Source organism: Gordionus sp. m RMFG-2023, chromosome 3 (genome assembly GCF_954871325.1).
Source record: "Gordionus sp. m RMFG-2023 chromosome 3, tfGorSpeb1-WG-v2, whole genome shotgun sequence".
NCBI lineage: Eukaryota > Metazoa > Nematomorpha > Gordioida > Chordodea > Parachordodidae > Gordionus > Gordionus sp. m RMFG-2023.
In genome coordinates this window covers 14517335-14543340 of record NC_088777.1, presented here as the reverse complement: position 1 = coordinate 14543340, position 26006 = coordinate 14517335, and the positions used below count along the sequence as shown (strand labels likewise).

The 26006-nt window shown below is 25.4% G+C and overlaps 2 protein-coding genes across 8 annotated transcripts in view; one reads left to right on the top strand and one right to left on the bottom strand.

Moving 5' to 3' along the window:
- Positions 1 to 532: 532 nt before the first annotated feature.
- Positions 533 to 20739, top strand: LOC135926234 (chloride channel protein clh-3-like). Of its 6 annotated transcripts, none has more exons than XM_065462030.1 (19): positions 533 to 757; positions 1812 to 1934; positions 2586 to 2714; positions 3635 to 3768; positions 5154 to 5225; positions 5444 to 5522; positions 5654 to 5779; positions 6099 to 6183; positions 7807 to 7908; positions 8360 to 8444; positions 8779 to 8940; positions 12261 to 12330; positions 12852 to 12959; positions 13017 to 13096; positions 14427 to 14542; positions 14806 to 14945; positions 15390 to 15529; positions 15708 to 15827; positions 17432 to 17880. In XM_065462030.1, the coding sequence occupies exons 1-19, from the start codon at positions 673 to 675 to the stop codon at positions 17537 to 17539; spliced, it is 2064 nt and encodes a 687-aa protein (XP_065318102.1). In that variant the 5' UTR covers positions 533 to 672; the 3' UTR covers positions 17540 to 17880. The 6 variants fall into 6 exon arrangements, with proteins under 6 accessions (XP_065318102.1, XP_065318101.1, XP_065318103.1 ...); XM_065462029.1 differs by having other exon boundaries at positions 536 to 757; positions 12999 to 13096; XM_065462031.1 differs by lacking the exon at positions 17432 to 17880 and adding an exon at positions 20719 to 20739 and having other exon boundaries at positions 537 to 757; positions 12999 to 13096.
- Positions 17875 to 26006, bottom strand: part of LOC135926233 (uncharacterized) — a 31093-nt gene continuing 22961 nt past the window's right edge. The window contains exons 12-15 of one of the 2 annotated variants that reach the window (XM_065462028.1): positions 20516 to 20671; positions 20287 to 20366; positions 20150 to 20193; positions 17875 to 19956 (exon numbers count right to left, since the gene is read on the bottom strand). In XM_065462028.1, coding sequence (XP_065318100.1) covers positions 19765 to 19956; positions 20150 to 20193; positions 20287 to 20366; positions 20516 to 20671 — 472 coding nt within the window. In that variant the 3' untranslated portion in view covers positions 17875 to 19764. The remainder of the gene's footprint in view (positions 19957 to 20149; positions 20194 to 20286; positions 20367 to 20515; positions 20672 to 26006) is intronic. The other variant, XM_065462027.1, reaches the window with a different exon arrangement.

The following is a 26006-nucleotide window of genomic DNA, read 5'->3' as shown; positions in this document are numbered from 1 at the left end:
TTATTTATTTCATACTATATAAATTTAATTTTGATATCTGAACATCTAAAGAGATTTTGTCATAATGAAAAACTGTCGTAATCATTTTGAAAATTATAAAATAAACGCGGTTAACTAATATGGCGACTAATTTACATTCATTCATTTAGCACATTCGCTACCGCCAGCTAAGAAGAACGCACGTATCGCGGTTTTTTTTGTCACAAGGAATCCGACAAATGATTTACATTTAAATTTTATATTTTAAATTTTTAAAAATCGCTCTTCCTTTCTATAAACAAATTATTTTTAGTTAAAAAGAATAGATTTAAATTACAAATATAATTTTATCATATTTTGGCCATCTTTAAAAAAAAATAGAATATTCACCTTGAAATAGAAAATACATTTAATCATGAGTCTTTTGACGAAACAATTTTCTAATTAAAATAATATTTTTAATAAACAAAAATTTTAATTATCGCCTACCTGTTTGTATTTATACCGAAATTTACCATCCGCATCAAACATTTATTTTTCATAATTTTGAATTAATTTTATTTTAGAAAAAATTATTTATTTTTTGTCACCTAACTATTTCTTCTTAATCAATTTTCATTTCTTACAAGATTTTTTTTTTAAAAATAAAATATTTTGTAATTTTTTTTTGTAAAATTAAAGTATTCAATCTGAATGCCCTTCTCAAAGGTGAAGAAAAACAATATAATTTCTTACTTTTCTAAGTTTTACTGTAAATTCCAACAAGCTTTGAATAAATGTAAGGCACTTTTTTAAAAAATTTGTAAATTTTTTTTATATTGCATGTTTTAATTATTGCTAAAAGTATATTATAGTAAAACGTCCTAATTTTGGAAATTTAGGGCCAGAATTCCCCTCCCCCAATTTTATATCCACCCAGATTCAGATTATCAAGGTGTTGTCCTAAAGAAAAATTGTTAATCCCTATTATCTTTAGTATTCTTGTTATCTTAGGAATTAGCATAGAAATATAAAATAATTCAAGGATTATTTTTTACGTTTTTCAAAAATGAAAATCTTAAAAAAAATTTTAAATAAATCTTTGAATATTTTTTCTTAAAATATGTGATTTCATTTTGAATGATTTATTGTCCATGTAAATTATAAAAGTAATTTTTATTAAAGACATTTGTAATTTTAGGTAAAATTTGATCAAAAATCTTTCTTCTTTAAAAAAATCTTCAAAATTTTTGCTCAAAAGATATTTTTCAAATTCTGGAAGAATTAAATTATTAGAATTTAAAAAGTGATTAATAGATTAGAAATAAAGTAAAAAGATAAAATATTCTCTAAGGAACATGTTGAATACTTACAAATAATTAAATATTTATGAATACCAATAGTTTCGAATATTTACGAATAATGTAGAAGATACACTATAAATTTTGAATAATATTAAGAAAACCAAATTATACGAATAATTTCGAAAAGATCGATCGAATAATGGATAAAAAATTATTCGACGAATAATATATTTTCCTTATTCGTATTCGTAAAATATGAATCGAATCAAATAACGAAAAATTTGTGTTTAGGTATAATATTCCGTGATTCATTTTAGATTTCTAGGGTTTATTTATTGTTTAATGCTACCGTGAAAAATTAGAAAACCAGATTTCCTATCCTACTTTCCAAAATCTTAGGAACCAGAACCATTTAAAAACAATATGTAGAACCGATACCCGAACCTCTTTTAGTCCAGATTCTAAATTTTGATGTACTAATAGCAACTAACTTTTAGCAGCTTCTGATTTTAATGCATTTTATGATTTGAAAAAAAAAATCCTAAAAAGCCAGAATATTCGATAATTTCCTATTCGAATGTTTAAAGGAAATTTGGTACTTAATAACACTTGGATTTTCAATGGCGCTTCTCAGTTTCTCCATCGATTTTACCATGGCCCAATTTTTAAAAGGTAGTTGATACATGAGTTTATTGATTTAATAATTAATTCTCTATTTAATTTGAATTTTCCGCTAAAATGATAATTCAATAAGAAATTTTTGTTCCGGACAGACATTGATTCTTTGAATCGGGCTATTCACCAGATCCTTTTGAAGAGAATTAGAAGCCTGCAATGGGCGATTTTTTTTAACCCAAAAGTCCACCTACCCAATAAATCTTTTAATTTTCTAACCCATGTTTTAAGATAATTTGATTGATATGCAATGTTATAAAATGAAAAATAAATTTTTAATAAATATAATCATTCTGCTCAATTCCCCCGAATAAAGTTTCAAATTTAATTGCCCTCTCGCCTAGGAATAAAATTTTTAATTTATCCACCACCAAGCCCAATGTTTAAAATGTTTAATCCGCCGTCGCATACTTCTAATTTGAATATCATACAATTTGAAAAAATATTGAAACATCAAAAATACAGTAGACAACTTATAGTAAGAATGAAATAAGATCTAATTAATGGTCGAGGAATTCATTTGGATATGGCATACCAATAATATTTTAATTAGTATAAATATTACTATATAAGTTTCGATAATCATTTTCCTGAAAATGGTTTGCTAACTAATCCTCAAGTTTTAAATTTTTAAAAATATCTATGCAGGTAGATCGTTATCTTATGAAAAGTTGGCAGGATATGTAACTGGCCAATATGGCGTTTGGATTGGATATGTGATTTTGCTTTTGATAGTGCCCGCTATCTTGTCCCATTATTTGAGTCCCTACTCTATAGGTTTTATTAATAATTGATTAACATTTATTATTAATTTTATACCTCCTTTCGTTAATAATCTAAAACATTTAAACATTTAGTCTATTTAGACAAAGATGGTGCCCTACCCTCCTATATTTACATCCTCCTTATCAGAGGGCCATGCTTAATTGCCATTTTTAATTAATACATATATTTCTTATTATAAAAAATGGTTATAATTGTAAATGCACTGAACAGATCAAAATATGAATTATAATAAAATTAAAATTTATATAAAAAATAACATTATTTATTTATTGTAAAAGTAAATTATCTTCTTTTAGCTAGAATCTTATGGTAGAAAATATTGAAAGCTATCGCATTCCTTAGGGGAGATAGGGGATGGTATGAGCCTGTGGTAAACACCCTGTACTCCTAAAATACTTAAAACTATAATTCACAATATAAACATTTTATAAGGCAAAACATGATATTTTTTACGCTAAAGGTAACTCTTTAATAAAAAAATGATATTATATAATTAACTTTAATTGGAAATTATCCAATATAGTAGAAAAAAATGTTTATGTTAAATTTTGCATTAAATAAAATCTATTAAAGAGAACTGAAATTTTCCAACTAGATCCGGCTTATGGTTAAAATTACTCATTGGTTCTCTCCTTATAAAACTGCCACTTCCAAATAAATTTAGAGATCTAAGCTACTTATGCATATATGTTGGATCAATAAAATGAAACAACATGATTTGTAAATAATTATTTTTAAAGTTATGGGTGTTTTTAAAATGAGGCTGTTAACTCACCCCATCCCTAATAGTGAACATTTTATCAATTAATTATTAGTCCCCTCCCTAGCGCTATCCATCTCATTCACCAAAAAAATCTTAATAAATAACAATTCTTAATCCCTATAAGAAAATTCATTTATATATTATTTAGGTTCCGGAATACCAGAAATTAAGACCATCTTACAAGGCTCTAAGATGGACGAAATTTTTACCATATCAACTTTAATCTCGAAATCAGTAGGCCTTATATTGGTGGCTGGGAGTGGAATTCCAGTCGGGAGAGAAGTTTGAGAAAATTTTAAATTGCATCTATAAATAACAAATTAAAAAAAAAGATTATAAGGAATCACTTAAGCTTGGTTTAATTAAATTCATATTAATTGTAGAACAGTTTTTATGTATAATCAATATTTAATATTTAATATAGTAACTAACTATTATAACTATGATTTATTAAAACTAATTTTATACCTCTCAAAATGGAATTTGCATTTTTCAAAAATGCAATTTAAAAAAAAAGGAACAATCTTATCAATATTAGTTTGGTAAAAATCTTAATTTATTACTTTTTATTAAAATTTACAATTCTAATAATGCGCATGAGCGTTTGCGTGTTGGCGAACTTTTTTAAAATAGAAAAAAAACGCATCCTTTGTTTAAATCGAGGTATTAATATCGAATCGATTCAAAATTTGGTAAAAAGAGATGGTTCCTGTAATTCATATTATCGCCTGCCCTTTTATTTCACAATATTCCATTTTAAAAAATAAGTTGTTTTATTACATTTTACATAATATTAAATTTAATTTGTAAATGATTAAACTACTAAGAAAGGATTTTTAGTGTCTTCCCCTTATTATTCTTATCTGGGTAATAAGGTTCTGCCAACTGCAAAAAATTAAAGAACGAAACCAACGTGCAAAATGAATGAATAAAAAAATATTGAAAAAAGCAAACCAGTTTTTTAAAATGATTTCTAACGCCAAGGTGTCTTTTGACTAATTTGCACGATACCACTTGAAAATTTTCCAAGTGCAACGCTGCGTTTTATACACTTAATTTGTGCGAACTATATGGGTCATAAGCGCAGCCTAGGGGGGGCGTTCAAAAATCTGCCTCTTCTTCCTCGTGATTAGCATTTTAGGTTAATAATAAAATTCCTCCACACCCCCTTTCTCCTTAAAATGCATACAATATCTTTAAACAATAAGTAAAAGTTAATAGTTAATAATGAATATATAAAAAATTTTAAAAAAAAAATCATTTTTATTGAAAAAAAAATGTAAACCCAGTAAATATTTATTAAAAAAAATATGGACTTAAAGAATTCCAATAAATTTTATGAGGAAAAAGATTAACCTAATAGTGATTCCTCCTCCCACCCCATCATTTGCAAAATCCTGGCTAACCTTATGCTAAGGGTTATTTGAAGGTTTATATTTAATTCCAATTATTATTTCTAAAAGCTGATTTTTAAACAGAACGATTTTAGTTCCAAGGTTAAGTTTAATAAATAAAAAAAAGAAAAAGCAATATAGAATCAATTAGGCTTAATTTAAAAGGTGAAACAGTTACTATTAAAAATACTAATCAGGAATATGAATAAATATAAAAAATTTGGCTGAATCTATATGTGTTTTCTTACTTTAACATGGTTTATATATATTTAGGGACCATTCATTCATATAGCGTGTATATTAGCTATGAAGTTATATTCCTTATTCTACAAAAAGAACTTCCAGGTATATATGAGTTAATTTTATACAATTAATAAATAATAAAAAAGAAGGGTATAATAATTATTACATGAACGAATCATTAAAATAGAATGAGCTTTTGATAATATTCTCTCCTAATCTAGTTAATATCTTTTTAAAATGTATTTGGATTCGCATTATTGTGTATTCCATTTAAGCATATAAACCAGATTTTATTTATTTCCATTTATAAAACATTTTAGGAACAGGACAAAAAGAACGAATATCTAATATCAGCTTGTGCTGTTGGAGTGGCCTGCTGTTTCTCATCTCCCATTGGTGGTAAATTTATTTATAATATTTAGAGATTTCCCAGGAATAAGTTATCAATTGTCTTAAAAATGATTATTATATATATAACAATGACTTAAAAATAGGCAACTAAGTTAAGTTTAATATTAAATTACTTTTAGGTGTCCTATATAGCATAGAAGTGACATCGACATATTTCCCGGTTAGGAATTATTGGAGAGGTTTCTTTTGCGCCATCTCGGGAGCATTATTCTACAAACTCCTAGATATCTTATTTTACGGAAAAGGTATTTAATAGGAACTCTTTATTATATAGAAAAGAAAACACATAAAATAATCTAATTTTTTAAACAAACAATATGTGTAAATAAGCTAAAGCCCTTTCGCACCGCGGGGTATTTTACGAATCTAAGTGGAAGTGATATTTTTTCCCTTATACCTTTATGGTCTTAAATTATAATTTGTCTAATTTTACAACTTGAAGGAACCAGGGCGATCAAATAGTTACTTAAATATATTTGAAATAAAATGATACATAATCAATAAATTTAATGATCACCTTACTCATTCATGCTCAGTGTGTTTTCAAAAAAAAAAAATTGCCAGAAATCCTGACCATCTATTTTAAATCGAAATTTCTTTACAACATCTTACTTGGACCTCAAGAATTAGCTATATTCGTTTCAATAGGGTAAAATTACATATCTTTATCTTTAATCACAATTATTTGGGTTGTTCCTAAATTTGAACAAATTCTCTTAATACATAAGCAAATATATGAGTATGGATTCTGGAATAAATCATTCCAAAATGATGAACATAGAGCACCGTTCATAATTAATTTTTAATAATTTAGTTTGAAAAAAAAAATCTGTATTATATTTTGAGTTTCTGATTTTATTCCCCTTTAGTGAAATGTTAACTTGAAAATCAACTTACTTCACATTTGTCTTAAAGAAATTTTTACATAAATCAACGAATAAAGAACTTAACATTGAAATTGAATTATAGTGAAACCTCAATTTAACGTTTTTCCTCATTTATTGCAAATTTTCGATATCCGATAAATTTTACAAAAATCATGTTAAGTATTTGCGTAGTTAACCTTTTCCCTCATATAAAGTATTTTGTTTTAAAATCTTGGGTAATGTTATTGTTGTTTTTGATGACACTTTTAACTCTAACCTTAATAACCTAACTTTGTACAAAGAAAATAAAAAATGCTAATTTTTAAAAGAAAATAAAACAAGCCACCTCGCGAAATCCATATTATTGATTTCATATTTTGTAAGTATCATTTCAAACCTAATGTGAAATAGAGGTAAAATCAATTTTTTTAGGCTCGAGCTTGCCAGTGACAGTTTTTTGGATCTACACCCAGTCTGTGTCCTGAATTTATAAAAAAGCTTATAGGGAAAAAATTCTCAAACTCAAAATGTTTATTTATTTCACATTTTAATTTTATGCAATTTAAATTAAAATATTCAGCGATAACTTTGATAATTTAATGATGTTAATTAATTTTATTCTACTTATTAAAAAAAATAAGAAAATGTTAAATGTTTTCCCCCTCCCGAATAAAGGAAGAGTAGAAAGTAAATATAACATTAATATTTTGTGAGCCACGGGCCAGGCCTATTTTTTATTGATGATTTTACCACCGACTCAGCACTACAAGACTTTAATGTAAAGTATTTTTTTAAACGTAACGAGCATTATTTTAATATTTAAAAATTCCTAACAGTTGTAGGAATAGGAAGTAGTAGATGATAATTGTGATTATTTTTAAATTGATTGCCTATTTTGTATTTTTATTATAAATAAATTTCAAACCAAAACGATGTCTATCAAATTTTTAAAAAATAACTGACCCGTCTGACACCACGAAAACACAAAAATTTACTTTAATTTTTTAACATAATTTGAGCTTTATTTTATAAATTGCTATATGCTTTCCGAAAACTGTTATTATTACTCCCAATTACTACTAGTAGCTTTTAAAATCTAGCCTCCCTGAAAAACCTTAAATTAGGGGACTCAAGTAGTTCCTTTTGAAAAAAAGGAGGAACGAAGGTATCCATTCTTATTTGAAATTAAAACTTTTAGCAATCATTTCTAAAAGTGTTAATGTATTTTTTTTCTTCTTTTTATTAGTTAATTCATTTTTCTTATTTAATAAAAAACAATTATTCTAAAAAACGATTCTTTATTTAATTACTATGGTTGAATATGACTGATCTTGTAAACTTTCATTGACTTATTTATATTCCTTTTATATTATTAATTTTAGGTCTTTCTTAAATTTTAAAAATAGTGTAATATGCGGCCTTTCCGGTTCGGTTTTCATATTCGTTTACAAATATTACATCCTATTCATCAAGAGCGATAGAAGCATAAGCCGCTTTTTGATGGAAAAGTAAACTTAATTTGAAATATTAAGAAAATTTAATAAAATATAAATTTTAGTTTTGATATTGCGAGGTAAAAAGAAGATTTACATTCAAATAATAAATAAAATTTATACTTATTTATTTTATTTTCTCTTCATTTAATACATTATTCCTCAATTAATGATTGGTGTAAGATTAATTAAAATTTAGATAAAGATACTATTTTTAATATAATTTATATGATGTACTAAGAAAATTTCAACTTTTATGGCTGCCACCGTAAAAATTGATGCTTTTATACTTTTTCTTTAATATGCTGGTCGTCAAACCAGTATAAAAATGCTAAGAAAATAGATTTGATCTGCCCCTGAGTAAGAGTCTAATCCCACTTTGTTAAGTCAAACAATTTATTATAGTATACAGTTTAAGTTTGCAAAGTTCTTTTACTAATTTGAATATTTATTTTTTTTAAAACAGTTGGTGGTTATATACTTTGTTAGTTGCATTCATAATATCATCAGCCTCTTTTCCTGGTGGATTGGGAAAATATTATATCTCGGAGGTATACCTATTTTGATTGATTATTATATTATACCATCTCCATCTGTTTTGACGAAATTGAGCTAGAACTATGATGTATTCTTAATTAATCTCTTTCATCTATTTCAATCAAGTCATTAATTGTGAAAAAGTGGAGATATAAAAATATAATAATCAAAGTGAAATTTTATTTATTTATGTATCATATCAGATATTAGATTCATTATTATTATTATTCCTATAATGATAAAAGCAGATAATTTTTGATAGTTAAATATTCAAGGATCCTCGTTTACTACATAAATTAATATTTACTATTCAAAAAAGTTGTTTTATATATTTTATATAACTATAAGATGACCCAATCGGAACTGATAAAACACATGTTTTATAACATGTCTTTCAGCCAAGGACCGGTGTCTCACTATTCCTATTCCAATCATGAAAGCGGAGTATTAAAAATGGCGGAAGATAATAATAATGATTATTTTAGACTACTAACTTTGATAGTATATCAAGTAAACAAGTTCTTTTCTTACTTTATTTTAATCATTCATCAGATTAGAAATTGCATGAAATGCAATTTCATCACTTAAGTAGGAGTTGAAAGCGTGCATATATTTTCACTAATATATAGATCCCATACACAGTGGCGTAGAGAAATCGGGGGTTGAACCCCCCCCCCCCCCCCAAAAAAAAAACCTCCGAAAAAAAGATTTAAAAAAATTTTTTTTCTTATAACAAATAATTTTATTTAAAAGATGGTTTCAATTTATAAATAAAATTAAATACGATATGAAAATGAAATATATTTAAAAAAACAAATAATAATTTTTAATTTTAAATGATAACATGGTTTAAAAATATATATTAAAAATTATATATAAAATATTAAATAACAATAAAAATATATTGTAAATTTTTACTCGCATAGTTAAATTAGATATTTATAAATATAATAATAAAATTTATATTGTTAAACTAATTAAGTTTTAAAAATTTTAATTAATTTTTAAATTAAAGAAAATCATTTAATTTGGGAAATATGAAAGTAAAGGTGATCGCTAATATGTTTGGGATTAAAAATTTTAAACCTAGAGTAGTTTCTAGATAGTCCTATCGCTTAAATATTGATGCATCTACGATTGAGGATTTTTATAAAATAAATATTTTACTCCCCTTATTGATACATTTTTATTTCAATTAAAGGAAAGATTTATTAGTCACAATTTTATTTTCTTTTGCCGGGTGAGTCTAAAATACACTTGAAACGCGAGAGGATATTAAGAAAATCTCAGAGTTTTATTCTGATGAATTATCAGGATCGTATGATAACTTACTTTGTGAAGTTGAACTTTGGTATAAAAATTTTGACAGAATAGAGTACTCTTTGAGACCAAAATATGCTTTGCAAACCTCCATGTATAATTGCACTTTAGATTCCCTGCCTAATATCAAACCATTACTTTTTATCTTAGCTACCTTACCGATTAGCACCTGCACTAATGAAAGGTCTTTTTCCACTTTGAAAAGGTTAAAAATCTATTTAAGAAATAGCACCGGTGAAAGCCGTTTAGATTCGCAATATTAAATATTTATAAGGAGATTATTCTAGATAAAAATCTAGATGAATTAGTCAAATCTCAGAGAAAAGTAGACCTCTCTTTATAAATTCAAAAAATTGCTATATTATTATAATATGATCTTAGTCATAAAATTTTTATATTCAAAACGTAATTATAATGAATTAAGTCATAATATTTATATATTATACTATTTTTAATAAAAATATTGCATTTGCACTAAGAATTAATGATCTGCATCGGGCCTAATTTTTCAAGCCCGGCCCTGCCCAAAATTATTTTAAAAAAGTCCGAAATTTTTTTTAAAAAGTTTTGTCGCCGGGCCAGAATTTATTTAAATATAGAAATTCATTACTTAAAATAAATAATATATTATATGTTATACGGCGTCTAGTTTTTATAAATAAAATCAAATATTTTTATTTTCCATAAAAAATTTCACATAAAATTGATATATTTAAAAAAAAATCCAAGGCCCGACCCAACCCGGCCAGAATTTTTTTTAAAAATATTAGGCCCGAACCCGATTTTTCTACTTTTGCAGATCTCTAATAAGTATTATTTATGTTTTATTAATATACTCATTTGTATTAATTATAAATTAGATTTTTTTAAATACCGCACAAGAATTACTCATTTTTATTGTAATTCTATTTTTTTTAAATATAGTTATTAAGAATAAATTTTTAATATAATCTGTATAAAATTTTTACATTTTGGAATTTATTTTATTGTATAAATAAAATCTATAATGAAATTCTCTGCAAAATTTTGTCATATGCAAAATAATTATTTTTAACATAGAATAAGTTATATTGAGTGATCATAAAAAATGGAAGGTTTGGGAGGGGGGGGGCGATTTTATTCTTCTTTCTACACCGAATGGATTGAATTAATTTACAATTGACTATACATTGAATAAGTTTTCAGAATAATGCTTTCAGTTGCGTATTAATCATAAATTTGGCCAAAATTTTGCTACTAATATTTTTTCATTTATGCTGGCGTGGCTACTATAGTGGCTAGACACCAATAAAGCACAAAATTGGCAAATTTTTAACATGCAATTTGGAAGCGAAGCCCCCCCCCCCCTTCCCAAGAAAAAAATTAAACCCCCCGCCCCCATGGATCAATCCTAGAATAGTGGTATTAGTTGAAATATCATGTTATCATATACAAAAACTGACAAGATAATCCGGTTTGTATAGTTTTTTGTCTATCGTTTTATATATTTTTGTTCAGTTATTTTTTTAATTTATTAATTTGTAGGTTGTATGTCGATATCGTGTATTCTAGGGAGGAAAATCTATTATGTTGACGCCATTTGTCATAGAGTGATCCAGATCCAATAAATTACCATTATTTAATTGCTTTACAAAATCAAATTTCATTATTATTATTGGTTCGCGTTGTCATTTTTACATGATTATTATTCTTATCATCTCATTTATTTCTTCCCGTTCATTATTAGGTTTCACCTTATTTTTGTAATAACTTTTTTTTGCTCGTTCTCATTATTATTATTTGACATTTATGACCTGGGTAAAAGAAGTGGATCTTCATTCCTTTCGATTCCAGTTCTAGTTTAAGCAATGTCTGAGTAATATTGTAGGAATTCCTTCAGGTGTTTTTGTTTCCATCCTTTAAGCATTTTGCTAACCAATATTATTTGGAAATTTCTTGCGTCCTATGATCTGGAAACATTTCATGAACGAGAATATCATATTAATTTAAGTGTGTTATAGTCTATGACCCAGTAATTGTCTTCTCAAAGGAATAGGTCAGTTGATAGGTAAAATATTGTAACTATTCCATATAATTGAGTTAGAGGTATTATTTGGGCAGTATTTTGTTATTCTTTTTAACCATTTATTTACAAAGGTGCGGGACATGCTAATATTGCTTTAGGTGTCTTGGCATTTAAATTTCTGAAATAGCTAGAATATGTCATTCATTATTAGATTAAATAACTGGATGCGAGGATGCATATGATTTAATGGCTGAAGGTGGAATAATATTAAGAATAATTTGCCAAAAGGAAACAAATGATATCACAAATTACTTAGTTTTGTAAATTCCTTTGGGTCTCTTTAAGTAAGTTTATAAGAGAACCCGCCTAAAATATGACCCAATTGTACCCCCGCCCCACCCGCACAGGACTTGTTACAATCGTATTGTAATTAAACATATAATTGTTTTATTTAATATGTATTTCAGTTCTTTTATATGGATATTTATATATTTTATCATTCAAGTTTATATCGATAATTCTTATCATAACGTTGCCGATCCCTAATGGATTATTTATTCCTGTCTTTATTATAGGTAAATAAATTAAGAAAGTGTACATTCAAAAAATTCAAATACACATTATAAATTAATTATTCTTCTTCTTTTTATGAGTTTTATAATTATTTTACGAAGAAGATTTTAACAAGAGTTTGGAATCTAATTAAAAAGAATTTCTGGTTCCCTAAAATTTTTAGAAAAAAGTTATGTTTCCGGTTGTTAGAATTGTCGCGGTTCCATATTCTGATGTCCTAACTGTTAAAAAGTCATGAAAAAAAGAATGAAAAATTTTAAACAATAAATAAATCACATTTACTTCACACAACATTCTGAACAATTATATAAATTCGTTGTATTTTTGTTTCTGGTTACAGTTCTTATAAATTTTTAAGAGTTTCTGGGTCTTGATACCAAATTATCACTTTAATTTAAGTCAAATTATAAGCAAAACTTGGTTATTGAATATTATAACTTCTATAATTCGCAATCTTAATAGATAATCCTGAATAATTATATTTTTCTAAAAATTTATATCAAAATTACAAAATTAAATCAAGGAGCAGCTATTGGCAAAATGTGCGGAAATTTGGTTAATTTGGTTTTTGTCGATATACAAAATCAATATCCTAATCCACAAATGTTAAACGGAATATATGCGATGATAGGTAGTTACTCGAATAAATGAATGATTATTTTTAATATAGGGGCGGCATCAATGTCAGGAAGTGTCACGCGAACTATATCTACATCGGTAATAGTTTTTGAACTAACAGGGCAAATGACACATTTATTACCCACTATGGTAATTTTTTTTATCCTATTTATCCGTTAAATAATTAATTAAAATACTAAGTTTTTTCATTAAAAAACATTAAAAATAAAAAGTCATAATTAAAATAATGTATGATTAATTATATATATTTAATAATTGTGTTCCCAAAAAGGAACAATAATATCTAAAAATTTCGATTTGAATTTTTTTTGTATAATGTATAAAAGTTCTTTGGCTTCCTTGGTAAAATGTCTAATTTTTCTGCCTAGATTTTTTAAAAGCTTGAATGTTATAAGCGAAAATAGCGGTTAGTTGATATTACTACGGGAACGAAAAAAAATTGTTAAGAACTATATTTTTGTTGATCTTTTGGTTTTCGGTCTGAGTTGGAGGATTGATCTATGAAGGGAATAAAGAGAAGAATAGTCCCATATTAATGTTGTCGAGGTCCCAGGAGATAGTTTACATACCGTCGGGTCTTAATCCATCTGGGTGGGATAAGTTAATGGGGTCGAGATAGTTGGGAATAATTAAAATCCAAAAATAAATATGAGTTTGAAATAAAAACGTCCAAGTTTTAAAACATTTTACTTTTGAGAAATATTTTACATAAATATAAAATGATTAATTTCATAGGCAAAATAAATATATGTAATAAAGTAAAATAAAATAAAATAGAGGGGGTCGCATTTAATGGTTTCCATTCAGGTCTAAATAAAAAAAACTGATAAAAAGACGCTTTTTAAAAGTAGTTTCATTAATTAAAAATCTTAACATTCTTGTTATATCCTTTCAAAATCATATTATTCAAGATGCCAAACTTAAGAAATCGTTGTTATGATAAAGATGACGGTAAATCATTTATTTAAGATATAATTCGGTTATAATATAAAGTAAATGTGGGCGTGGGCCTGGAAAAAAAATTTAAAGCCTGTCTGGACAATTCGCGCAAAGTATTTCGAGCCAAGTTTGAAGCATGTAAAATAAAATTTTTTTAAGGTCAGAAATAAGCAAATTTATGTCTGCGTAAAAAATTATTATGGGTTGAATTGGAAAACTTGTACAAAACTATTTTACAGAATTGGCAAAAAAATTTACGGTTTATGCCAAAAAACATTTTTTCAAAAATTTTCACGAGCACTTTTAATATAAAGTAGCTATAATAATTATTAAATTAATATTCTGTTGTATAAGTCATACCAAAGTTCCTTATCAATGCTCTAATTTAGAATCAGAAGAAATTTAAAAATAATTGTCATTTATTTTCATAATAAAATAAAATTATTTTCATTGATGATAAATTTTTTTAAAATATTTTTTTATGAAAAATTGTTGAATATTTAATTATAACTTTTAAAAGATATCGGTTCTGGTTGCTAACGCAGTAGCACATTGCCTGATCCCTTCCATATACGATGTCATTATAATGACAAAAAAGTTGCCATTTTTACCCGATCTTATGACCCATTCAAAGAGGTTAGATTTAAATTTATATGATGCTTCAGTTAAATTGCATGAAATTTGATTTTATTAAAGAAACATTTATAGTAGAGTTCAGCACGGCCCGGCTCGTAATATTGTTGGCTCTGCCCTAAAAAATATTCTACAAAAATTTCTTTGCCGGGCTGGATTATTCATTTCAACATAAATTTACATTATTCAAGGTTTAAATATTTTTGCCAGAACCCGCCTGCGGCCGAACTTTTTTTAAAAATTACTACTTAGTACATTATATAAAGAATAAGAGACAAGAGCGTTAGCGAAATTATGAGGAGGGCCTGCGATATGCAATGCGTAGAATTGTGTTTCACTCATAGTGACTTGAAAAATTTGCTGGAAAAAGTTAATTTTGAAGAAATCCCTATAGTCGATGATAAAAGTTTTATTAAAATATTATTGATATATTCATTTTAAAAAGAAATTCAATATCAGAAAAATGGTATCTTCTTGTTTTTATTTCCGGTGAAACTTTTTTATGGTAAGTTTACAATAAGATTGGGTAAAGAAATTGCAACAAATATTTAATTAAGTTTTTTTATAAAAAATTATTTTTCTAATTTTATTATAAAGTTTTTTTGAAAGATCAGTATGTGGAAACATCACCATTTTCGACTTTAGTACTTTTTACATATCTTTTTTATGTGGATAAAAATAGGGAGATCAACATTTTATAAAGAATCAAAACGAAAAAGACATTAAAATTCTAATATATAAGTTTTTCCCAAATATTTTAATCATTTCAATAAAATTCGGGTTTTTTTAAAAACTATATTAAAATACCGCAAAATTATTATAATAAAAAAAAATTATTTTTCCTGTCCAGATAAGTTCACCTTTTTAGGAACAGTTAAAAGATCGGTGTTAGAAAATTTGTTAGGAATGTCACCCAAAGAGTGGTGCCCAAATTCTCAGAACTTATTGTTTAAACCAAATGAAGACAGATTGGTGATAACAGGAAATCGAGTAAAATTATATTTTAACATATTTAACCATAAAACATTTTTAATATAAGATTTATAAGTGTAGAAAGATAATAAGAACTTCTCAAAAAATAATTCAATTGTTATCAATTAAAACCATTTTAAGAAGTTTTATATAAAACTAACTCTGGCGAGTATAATTATTTTAAATCTAATTTTAGGCAACAAATTTGGATAGAAAGATTTCCAGAATTGTGGAGAGAATCGATTTTGAAGAGTTGATCAAAAAAAATAAAATGATTTCGTCTATACAAATTTTACCAAATGTAACGTTGATTAAAGTAAATTGAACCTTTTAAGATAATAAAAATTGATATACAAGATTGATCTATTAAGCTTTGAAGGAATATTTATTAAAATTATGAATATTTGGATAAACTCTAAATTTTAGTTTAGAGATATAAAATTAAGCTGGGTTTGTTTCAATTCAAATTTTAATGTTTATTTTTTTTTGTAAAAGCAGATTATGATCTAAAATATACATTCAAACAATTTGTAGCTTGATAATTATTTTTAAAATGTTCAACATCTAAAAACATTTTCTCTCAAAATCGTACTAAATTCTAATAATTTAAAGATTTAAGTCTTCTAATTCAAAAAAAACCCTAAGGCTGTGTGGCTCATGTTTTTTTACTTTATAAGATTCTAAAGTGATTTATGCCATAAATCTACACATATAAAATGGTGCCCCGACCGCTGTTCTGAATAGAATTCAAAACAAAAATTAAATCGGGCTAGGACACGCCCTAAGAAATAAAACTTATATTTTTTTTTACCTTAAAAATAGAAAATAAAATTCCATTAGAATTTCATCGTGCAAGGTTAAACTCGAATTAAAATTTATAATTATAGCGTACAGGTCATGCCCAGGTTTACTTTTCTCAAGTCTGGCGAATGTGTAAATTTGAACATATTTGGTAAAATATGTTTTTTATAAAATACCCTCCCTCCCCTCCTTCTCATCATCCAGGTTTTTCTATTCGTTTATTCTTCTTCCGACATATACCTGTTTCAAAAAAACGAATTTGAATAGGGGCCTGTACGTTGCGTTGATTCATAATTTTTAAATTATAGACTTTCTCTATTGTTCAACTCATAAAATTATTTTTTAAAAAAATGAAAATAATCATGCGACTAGATGTTTCTTACATTATTACCAGGCTAAGATTCTTTTTTTTTCTAGTATAATAACTCAAGATAATGCAGAGGATCAAAAGGTTGAAACAAATTATTCAGTATCAACGGAAGGCAGCGATATTGGATGGGGGGGGGGGTAGTACTTTTCTTCCAAATTTTAATCGATGCCATCAATAATCGACGTCGTATTATCATCATCTATGGGGTGATTCATTGTAACTTACTTAATCAATAATATTATAAATTAAAGTGCTAAGAGGTCATTAATATGCAGAAATAGTTTAATGACCCAGAGTCGATTCTACTGCATTATGATCGTGCACTTTAACTTAAATTTAATTTTAAATATCCACGGGGAGTCGGAATCATTCAATTTTAAAATTATTCACTTAGAGTAATTTTTAAATTTCAAAAAATCTGATTTAATTGGAAATATATTAGAAAATATGCAGATTACCATACTGATAAACAATTTGTAGCAAACCATCGTGTATACTTACTTTTATTTATATTTAAAAAATCGATATAAATTAATAGTTCAAAAGTTTATGGTAAAATTTTTTTATATTTATTGTGGGTACTCTGCACATGCTGGAATACATTTCTGGTCAGATATTTTTCAAATTTAAAAATTTCTGTAAGTAACCCATAGATTTCCTATCCCGATATCACATCACATCGCCATTAATTTATTTCAAGAATTATTCATTTTCAATTTTTTCTTTAAAAAAAATATAATAAAAACAAGGTTCATGAACTTTTTTCTGTCCTCAAGATAGATAATTTATATGTGACTTCACTAGGAAAACTTCTAGGCATGATCTCTTATAAGGATATGATAGATCAAATGATATAAATATTTTAAAAAACCAAACAAATACCTATGTAATAAATTGATATGTGACACCTGTTTATCAACCAATATAACTATGAAATGCCCATTTTGCAATCAAGGGTATCATCAAGATAGGTGGAATGAAGGAGAGAAAAAAATATGAAAATTTGGATGAATGAAAGAAAAGATAGTTTCTTCTTAATTAAAATATTATTTCGTAATTATAGTTTATAGTTATATTTTGCAAGTAACAATAAATCAATTTTTTAATTAATTTTTGTATTCAATTACAAATTTTTAATACTATATTTACAAAAATAATTTTTGATCTAAATAATAATAAAAAAAAGTATAGAAGTGTTAAGCAGATAAATATATAATATATATTACAAAAATCATATGAATTAAATTAATAAGATAATTATAATACATTTTATGACAGAATAAAATTATTCCGATACCTATGAAAAGATAGAAAACCACATAATTTTTAAAATATAATTTAAAGAAATAAAAATGATAATAAAAGCTAGAAAGTTTAAATTTATAAATTAAAAAAATATATTTTTTGCAAAAATTAAGAAAAAATATGTTGTGTTTCTGCGTTGTGAAATATTGTGAATGAATAATATGAATGGTTTCTTTTTAAACTTTCTTGAGAAAATAGAATATTTAAAAAATCTTCTAAATATTTAATTTAATTATAGTTTAAAACTTAAAATTTGAAGTAAATAATGAATGACAGATTTTGTAAATAATAATAATTTTAAAAAAATTTATAAAAATTTTATCCAACCATTTTAATGTTAGTCGAGTAAATTTTTTAAAGAAATTATTATAAAGATTTAAAAAATTAATAATTAATAGCAATTGTTTAAAACTAAAATTTGAAAATGAAATCGTCTGTTTTTTGTTACAAGAATAAACAAAAGTAATTTTTAGCAATATTCAAACCTAAGTATTTAAAAAGTCAATAACATTCCTTTGCAATAATTATAAGGCATATTATTGAATGTTATTGAAAATATTATGGATCAAATATATATTTTATATATTATTATATATTTTTATAAGTATTTACAAAATTATTAGTATGATTCCAATTATATCATACTTTGTAACATAGCATAATAAATTTATGGAGTTAATATAATTTTTTCCTTAAATTACAGTTAAAGTGAATAATTTTGAAAAAAATAATTCATTCAACAAAGTTTAAAAAATGTTACTCACGTACAAAATTTTGGAGACCCTCTCCTATTCAAATAAAAAAAATATTATTTCTTTTATAGCTTATATCGTATAAAGGAAATGGTGCCATCAGTAAGAGAATTTTTGTTCAATTTAACAATTCTATAATATTGAAAGAATTTAATTAAAAACAATACAGCCAAATAAATATTGGGCTAAACAGACATCCATAACCAAATTTAATAGGCATATTTTCTTTTTTAAAAATCATATATATTTTAAATTTATTAAAATTCAATATTTTTTTTAAATTTTTTTTAAAAAATAATTTTATATTTTTTTTGAAATATTTTTACCATTTTTTGTTGCAAAAAATTAATCGTATAATTCTTTAAAAAAATATATTACAAAATTAATCGAATTATACAATATTTTATAAAATTTACAAGGTAAAAATAATATTATTTTTTCCTTCATATCAATTTTAATAAAATTGTGCCAGTGCAAAGAAGCGCATAAGCGAGCGTAATTTTTAAGCGAGAGGATGGGGTGAAAATATAGAAAAAAAATACAAAAATGCATTATGTTTTTTGCTTGCATAAAATTAGATAACACATAATTTCATTATCTAAAAAAAATTCGTTGCGGCTTAATTACATATAGATAATATCAAGAAATCAAAATTTATTTTTGCAAATCGTAATTAGGTCAAAACTTTTAAAGGTAGACTTTAAAGTCTTCATTTCATTGCATCATAAAAAATAATGAGGAATTTATTGCGATAAAAGAAAGTTGGTTATGAATCTTCCCCACCAAAGCTATTTTTTAAAAAAATATTTAAACAATGCTAACAAGTGGGAAATAGTTTTAAAACATGAAAATTTTAATAAGGTTGTCCTTGATGCCTTTTTGCACCGAAAATCCATTCAAATTGGGAAAAAATAATATACTCAATGGAAAAAATAATAATTGGGGCAAAATTATATACACTATTAGATATTGAGATTTCTATTAGTAAACGTTATCAAAAAATTTAAATTTGATGATATTCAAATTTATTGATAATAGTTGTTATTATAGCTGTTACTAGCTACAATATTGGGATTTAACATAAACTGGCTATTGTTGTTAGCAAAATAAGGATGGTTAAAAGAATCTAACAAGGGAAGCGGTGCCATAGAAGTGTTAGATGGAACATCGGAACCCCTCAACATCGGGGCCACTACAGCGCTAGGCTTCACGATTTTCTGATAATCATGTATAAATAAATATTTTGTATGAATATGATGAATAGAATAGCAAGTGGATATAAGAAAAAAATGGTGCAAATAAGTGAAATATTATTTTTATACTGAATTAATTTGAAATATTAAAGTTTAAGAATAAAATAGAAAATCAAAATGTTGTAATTAAAAAAAAAAATTTTAATTGATTAGTAACTTTGCTTTTCGGACACATAGCAAAAGAAGAGGAGTCGTCGCCATCTTAAAGGGGATGTTTAAATAAAGATTATTATAAAATACAATGTATGAAAATATAAAATTTTTAAAAAAAGTTTTATAATTTTAGTGTTTTACCAGAATGTTCCATTTTAATACCCTCCATATCATAATATTTATTATTGTCATTATTCACGTTGCCCTGTTTGGTGGATGTTCTGTATCACAATTATGATAGAAAAATTTAAGAAAAATAAGGATTAAATAAATAACCAAATAAGTAAGTTTTAAATTCCATTATAAAAAAATAATATTTTGAATAAAAATAAATTAAAAATAAATTTTTTTTAAAAAAAGTAAAAATAACCTAGCAAATAAAATATCTTTTAAATCTTCCTCTTTTCGTGATTTGTAATACTGAGTGTTATTTTCCGTTGCGTCTTCGTCTGAACTCAATGTTATCACACTAATGGGTCGATTATTACGATTATTAAAATTTTTGCTATCGATTTTGCCGTTATTCCTTAGTATAAAAGACATTTTTTTTAAATTATAAAATAATTCGGACAGGCCTGATAATTCGTATTTTTAGAAATATCGGACATCAGCCGAATTTAATTTAGCCAATCCAACATATCAAGTAGCGGATAAAAAGTATACACGACACAATATTTATATTTATGATAGAAATTTTAAAAAAATAGCCCATTTGCTTTATATTTATATTTTTCTATGGAAAATATTTCTTATCGAAGATATGTTTGCAAAATATTAATAAATACTAATTAAATTTATTTTTTTCGGTCATGGGTTACTTTATTACATTCATAATGATATATTTGGTTTATATTTTGATTTTGTTACATTTTATCAATAAAATCATTAATTAAAGAAAATATAAAATATGGAAGTAATACTACTAATTGCCCAAAGTTTTATTAAATATTATGACTACCACAAAAAAGGTAAAAAGAATAGTAGTTACCTATTGTTAGGAAAAAAATCAAATTATATAATTTAATAATATTCAATCCGTAAGTTGACGTTTATTGTTTTTAAAAACTTTATTTAAATATATAAAATTATTATATTTTAAATAATCTACAGATAAATTAAGTTCATTGGCCGGTATAGTAAATTGTGAATATCATAAAATACAATATTATTTTGTAATGTAATATAATATAGATAGAATTTTATTAATATTATTTGATCCTGGTATTAAAAGTATCATATTAAATTCTTTATGTAAATTTATATAATACGCCATTCGTTAGAATCATACATTCACTGCTACCTGTCTCATTATGCTAACCAGTAAAAAAGATAGCCGAATTCAATGGATAATATAATAAATTTTTGGAATATTTATAAAAAATTCATCTCAGTACTAATCACATGAACTTAGCTGTAAATATATTTAGCCTCAATTCAGTAAAAATTAAATTTAACTGTTCCAACCCATACCAAATAAAAAAAATTTCTTTAAAGTGGGTATAGGCTCCTTTCACTATCATAATGCCTATAAGCGTTTAAGCAAGAATGCGCGAACAGGTAACTGCAGCCTGCCCAAAAATTGGTGGATGATTCTTTGCATTTTAAATTAACCGCCATATATCTTTTTTTACCCAGTTTTACTAGGAAAAGATAGTACATCAGCCAATCAAACAAATTTGTAATATGCTATTTAATAATTGCATAAAAATTATATAGGTATTTTGTTATAAAAGAATATATATGTCGTCATTTTTAAAGGGATCAGAACTATCCGGGATCTTCACAAAGGGATCCCTTTAAGAATTCAATTTTTTAAAGGATAAAGAACTATATGGTATTATCACGTTTGAACCATGATATAGAAGAAACTTAATTCAAAACGCTTTTCTTTATTTTAAAAAAAAATTTATTGTTATTTATTTTCAATGTTATTTTTTTGGCCTTATGAAATAAGATATGTCTAATATAGGGTAGCAATCGATAGCTAACCAAAAGATCTATTCAACTGGAGGTGAATATCTCCCCCTAAATGTGCGAGTGGGGGGTGAGGAATATTTTTATCAAAACAAAATATCGATATGAGTATCAAATAATAGCTAATTTTAATATCTTTTGATTGAAAGTATTCATTCTTGGTGTTGATAGGAATGAATTGGTATGGGAAGGTGCATGGTGGTGGAGGGGGGCAGAAAAATAATTTTTTTTGATATGGGTCAAATAAAAGGTAATTAGAATATTTTTTTAGTGTAATAATAATAATCACTCATAGAGGGCGGATCTAGGTCTGGGTGTGAGGAATATTTTTATCAAAATAAAATATCGATATGGGTATCAAATAATAGCTAATTTTAATATCTTTTGATTGAAAGTCTACATTCTTGGTCTTGATGGTATGACTTGGTCTGGAGGGTGGATGGAGGGGGGAGGGCAAAAAAATATTTTTTTTTGATATGGGTATCAAATAAAAGGTAATTAAAATATTTTTTTATTGTAATAATAATAATCACTCATAGAGGGCGGGTCTAGGTCTTGGGGGTCAGGAATATTGTTATCAACACAAAATATCGATATGGGTATCAAATAAAAGCTAATTTAAATATCTTTTGCAAATATTCATTCTTGGTGTTGATGGATATGATTTGGTCTGGGAGGGGGGGGGGGGCAAAAAATAATTTTTTTGATAAGGGTATCAAATAAAAGGTTATTAAAAAATTTTTTAATTGTAATAATAATTAAACTCTAAATGGGCGTCTTGAGGGCTAGGAAATTTTTATCAACACAAATATTAATATCACTATAAAATAGAAGCAATTAAAATATTTTTCTACTAAAATAATAGCATTCACTCTTGGTCTCTTAATAAGTTGGATTAGGTTCAAAGAAGGGAGGGTTTAAAAATAATAATTTGATATGAGTTTCAAATATAAGGTAATGGAAATCTCTAAAGACTATAATATTAAATAGCAGTAAATGGTCGGGTCTAAAAATTAGGTGGTCAGAATTTGTATAAAATTTTCATAATATATAAATTGTATATGGTTATCAAATACTTGGGAAGTCCGTTATTTATCAATAAATATATTCTACATATATATTCTGCATATTATAAAATTAACTTTCACATAAAATTATAGATAGATCGCAATTTAATGTATTAATGGTTGGGGTTGGTCTACATAATATAAAATTTATTTGATCAAAATCATTCTTCTATGCGTTTATTCCTAATCTCCTTTAGTATAAATTAAGATTTAGGATATTTATAAATTTTCTGTCAAAACACAAACCTTGTTAAGAATGGCTTAGCCTTTCTTTAGTAGCCAGGCCCTCAACATATTAACAAAATTTCCATTTGGATAGAATTTTAAGAAATAAAAAAGAATAAAGATAAAACAATTTTTTAAATCCTTTTTTCGGTTCGAATCCTAAACCCGAAATATTTAAATTGCAGGGTTCTTAATGTAGCACGTTATTCTATAGCTATTTCTTTTAATATCGATAGCTTTAGCGTGCTACCTTTTTTATAAAAAGAGCGATAGCTAGCTACTAAAAAAAATAGCAAAAAATTATTATAATAATTTTATAATTAATTCTAAAATCATAATCTTTTTAATTTATTTTGAAATTTAATTTACATTTAAAAATATGCATTGTAAGTAAATAAATATATATTTCAAAAATATTAAAAATTTTAAATGTCGAAAGTAGAGATTGATAATGAAGATAATTTTAGTACAGATCATATCGACAAAGTAATATCCCTGTAAAATGATGATGATATGGAATTTCCTTTTCCAAAATTCACAAATTATTTTAATCTCGATAAAAAAATTAACACAGGGCATAAATTTTGCTAAGATGTGGCTGAAGGTTTTATCATAAGTGATCACTCACAAAATAAAAGGGGGAAATTCCTACGAATCATCTTACAATATTGAATATGTTCTTTGGAAAGAACGAACTATAAAATAGGCAACACAATATAATTGAAAGATAAAAATACTACAAACTCAATAGGCATAAGCATCAAAAATATTTTAGCTAGACTGCCTTCGTTTATTGCATATTTAATAGATAGGATTATGCAAGATAATGTTTACAAAAATAAAATTATCCATTGGGGATCACGTACTGATCCCAATAAATAAAAATGATAGATCAAATCTATGCCCTAAAAAATATTGAAGCCGAAATTATCCAAATGGAGGGCGAGAAACTATGGGTTAGAACTAGTGTTGTAAACGAACGCATTCAAAAATGATGAACGGCATTTTTATTTTTGACGAACTTTGAACGTGACGTGTTCCTTTTTATGAAGAACGCGTTCGAATTTAACGTTCGTTCAATTTTAAAAATACTTTTTCTTTTTATTTATTTGAAAAATTTAATATTTCCGATTTTTTTTTAAAAAAGTATTATTTATATTTTTTAATCGGCTGCGTATTTCCTTATCACATTTCAATTTTTTTTAACACATAGTTTATTAATTTTTTTATTGTTTATATTTTAATTTAATAGATTAGCATAAGCATGGATATTATTATTTAATCCTCATCATCTGATTCTGAAAATCCAAAATCAGATAAATTATCATTACCATTTCCAAATATGATAAATGTTTTACAGTAACATCCTATATTGAAGGAACTAATTCAATGCTTACTAGGTGTAAAATGTGCCCAAAAAGTATTATATTGTCAAAATCTTCAGGTTCCAATTTAAAACGACATTTGATTGTAATATTAATTATTTTATTTTATATAATATAACGTAAAATCATTAAATTTGAAGAAAAAATGCATTTGAGATTTGACCCCAACAATAACGATAGTTATTTTAAAATTAGAAAAAATTGTGGCCTCAAATATGGCCAACCATTGATAGACGCCGTATTAAATGGGATTAATAAAAGGTATTAAACCTATCACTCTCAATTAATTACATATATTTTATTTTTTTAAAGATTTGAACATATATATGAAGATCAATATGTTCTTTCTGCAATTATACATCCAGTATTCAAGCTTCAATGGTCATGGATAAAACTTCCACAGAACGAACCTATTAAAAATAAACTTATATCATTATTGAAAAAAATGCTTTGAAAACCCTAGAAATGATAATGCAAGAACTGTTAATTTCGAGATATCCTTTTTTTTGTAGAGGAAGTAGAGAATGGATTGGAGGAGTATAACTTATCTCAATTTTTTGAAGCAAATAACAAAACAATAAATATTTTTAATAAATTCCCCACGTTAAAAGAGTTATTTATTAAGTATAATACCGCAATCACCTCATCAACTCTTGAGCGTGTTTTTAGTATGGCCAATGCCGTATTAACTGCCAAGCGTTCTTATCTAAGAAGAAAATTTTGAAAAATATTGTTATTAAAAATTAATAAGAAAATTTTTTATAAATAAAAATATCTTTTTATTTGATATATTATTTTGAATTTATAATTATATTATCAAAATAAAACTATATTATTTTTTAACATGGCTAATATTGTGTTAATAAATATAAGACATTTATTTATATTAGAAAATTTTAAAAAAAATTTATCATAATTTTGAACGGTTCATGAACGTGAACGCGTTCCTTTATTTTGAAAGTGAACTTGAACGTATTCGATTTTTTTAGAAATGTTTACAGCACTAGTTAAAACTAATATTCCCCATTTTTAAAAACGAACGTTCATAAATCAATAAAATTTACCAATTTAACTATTCCCAATAAGGCCATCTCCATAATAACATCAAGAAGTGCATCTGGTAATTAATTGTAAATCAATTTGCAATTGCCAAAAAGTTGCAAATAAGAGATGCCAATGTTTTAAAAATGGGATTAATTGTTCCACAAAA

Excerpts from the sequence above, each read along its gene's own strand:
- LOC135926234 (XM_065462029.1), top strand. The coding sequence starts at position 673 with ATGCCCTTCTCAAAGGTGAAGAAAAACAATATAATTTCTTACTTTTCT. Across the intron at positions 12,331-12,851 it reads TATTCCTGTCTTTATTATAG|GAGCAGCTATTGGCAAAATG; the intron begins GTAAATAAATTA and ends AATTAAATCAAG. Across the intron at positions 14,543-14,805 it reads CTTATGACCCATTCAAAGAG|AATAAGAGACAAGAGCGTTA; the intron begins GTTAGATTTAAA and ends CATTATATAAAG.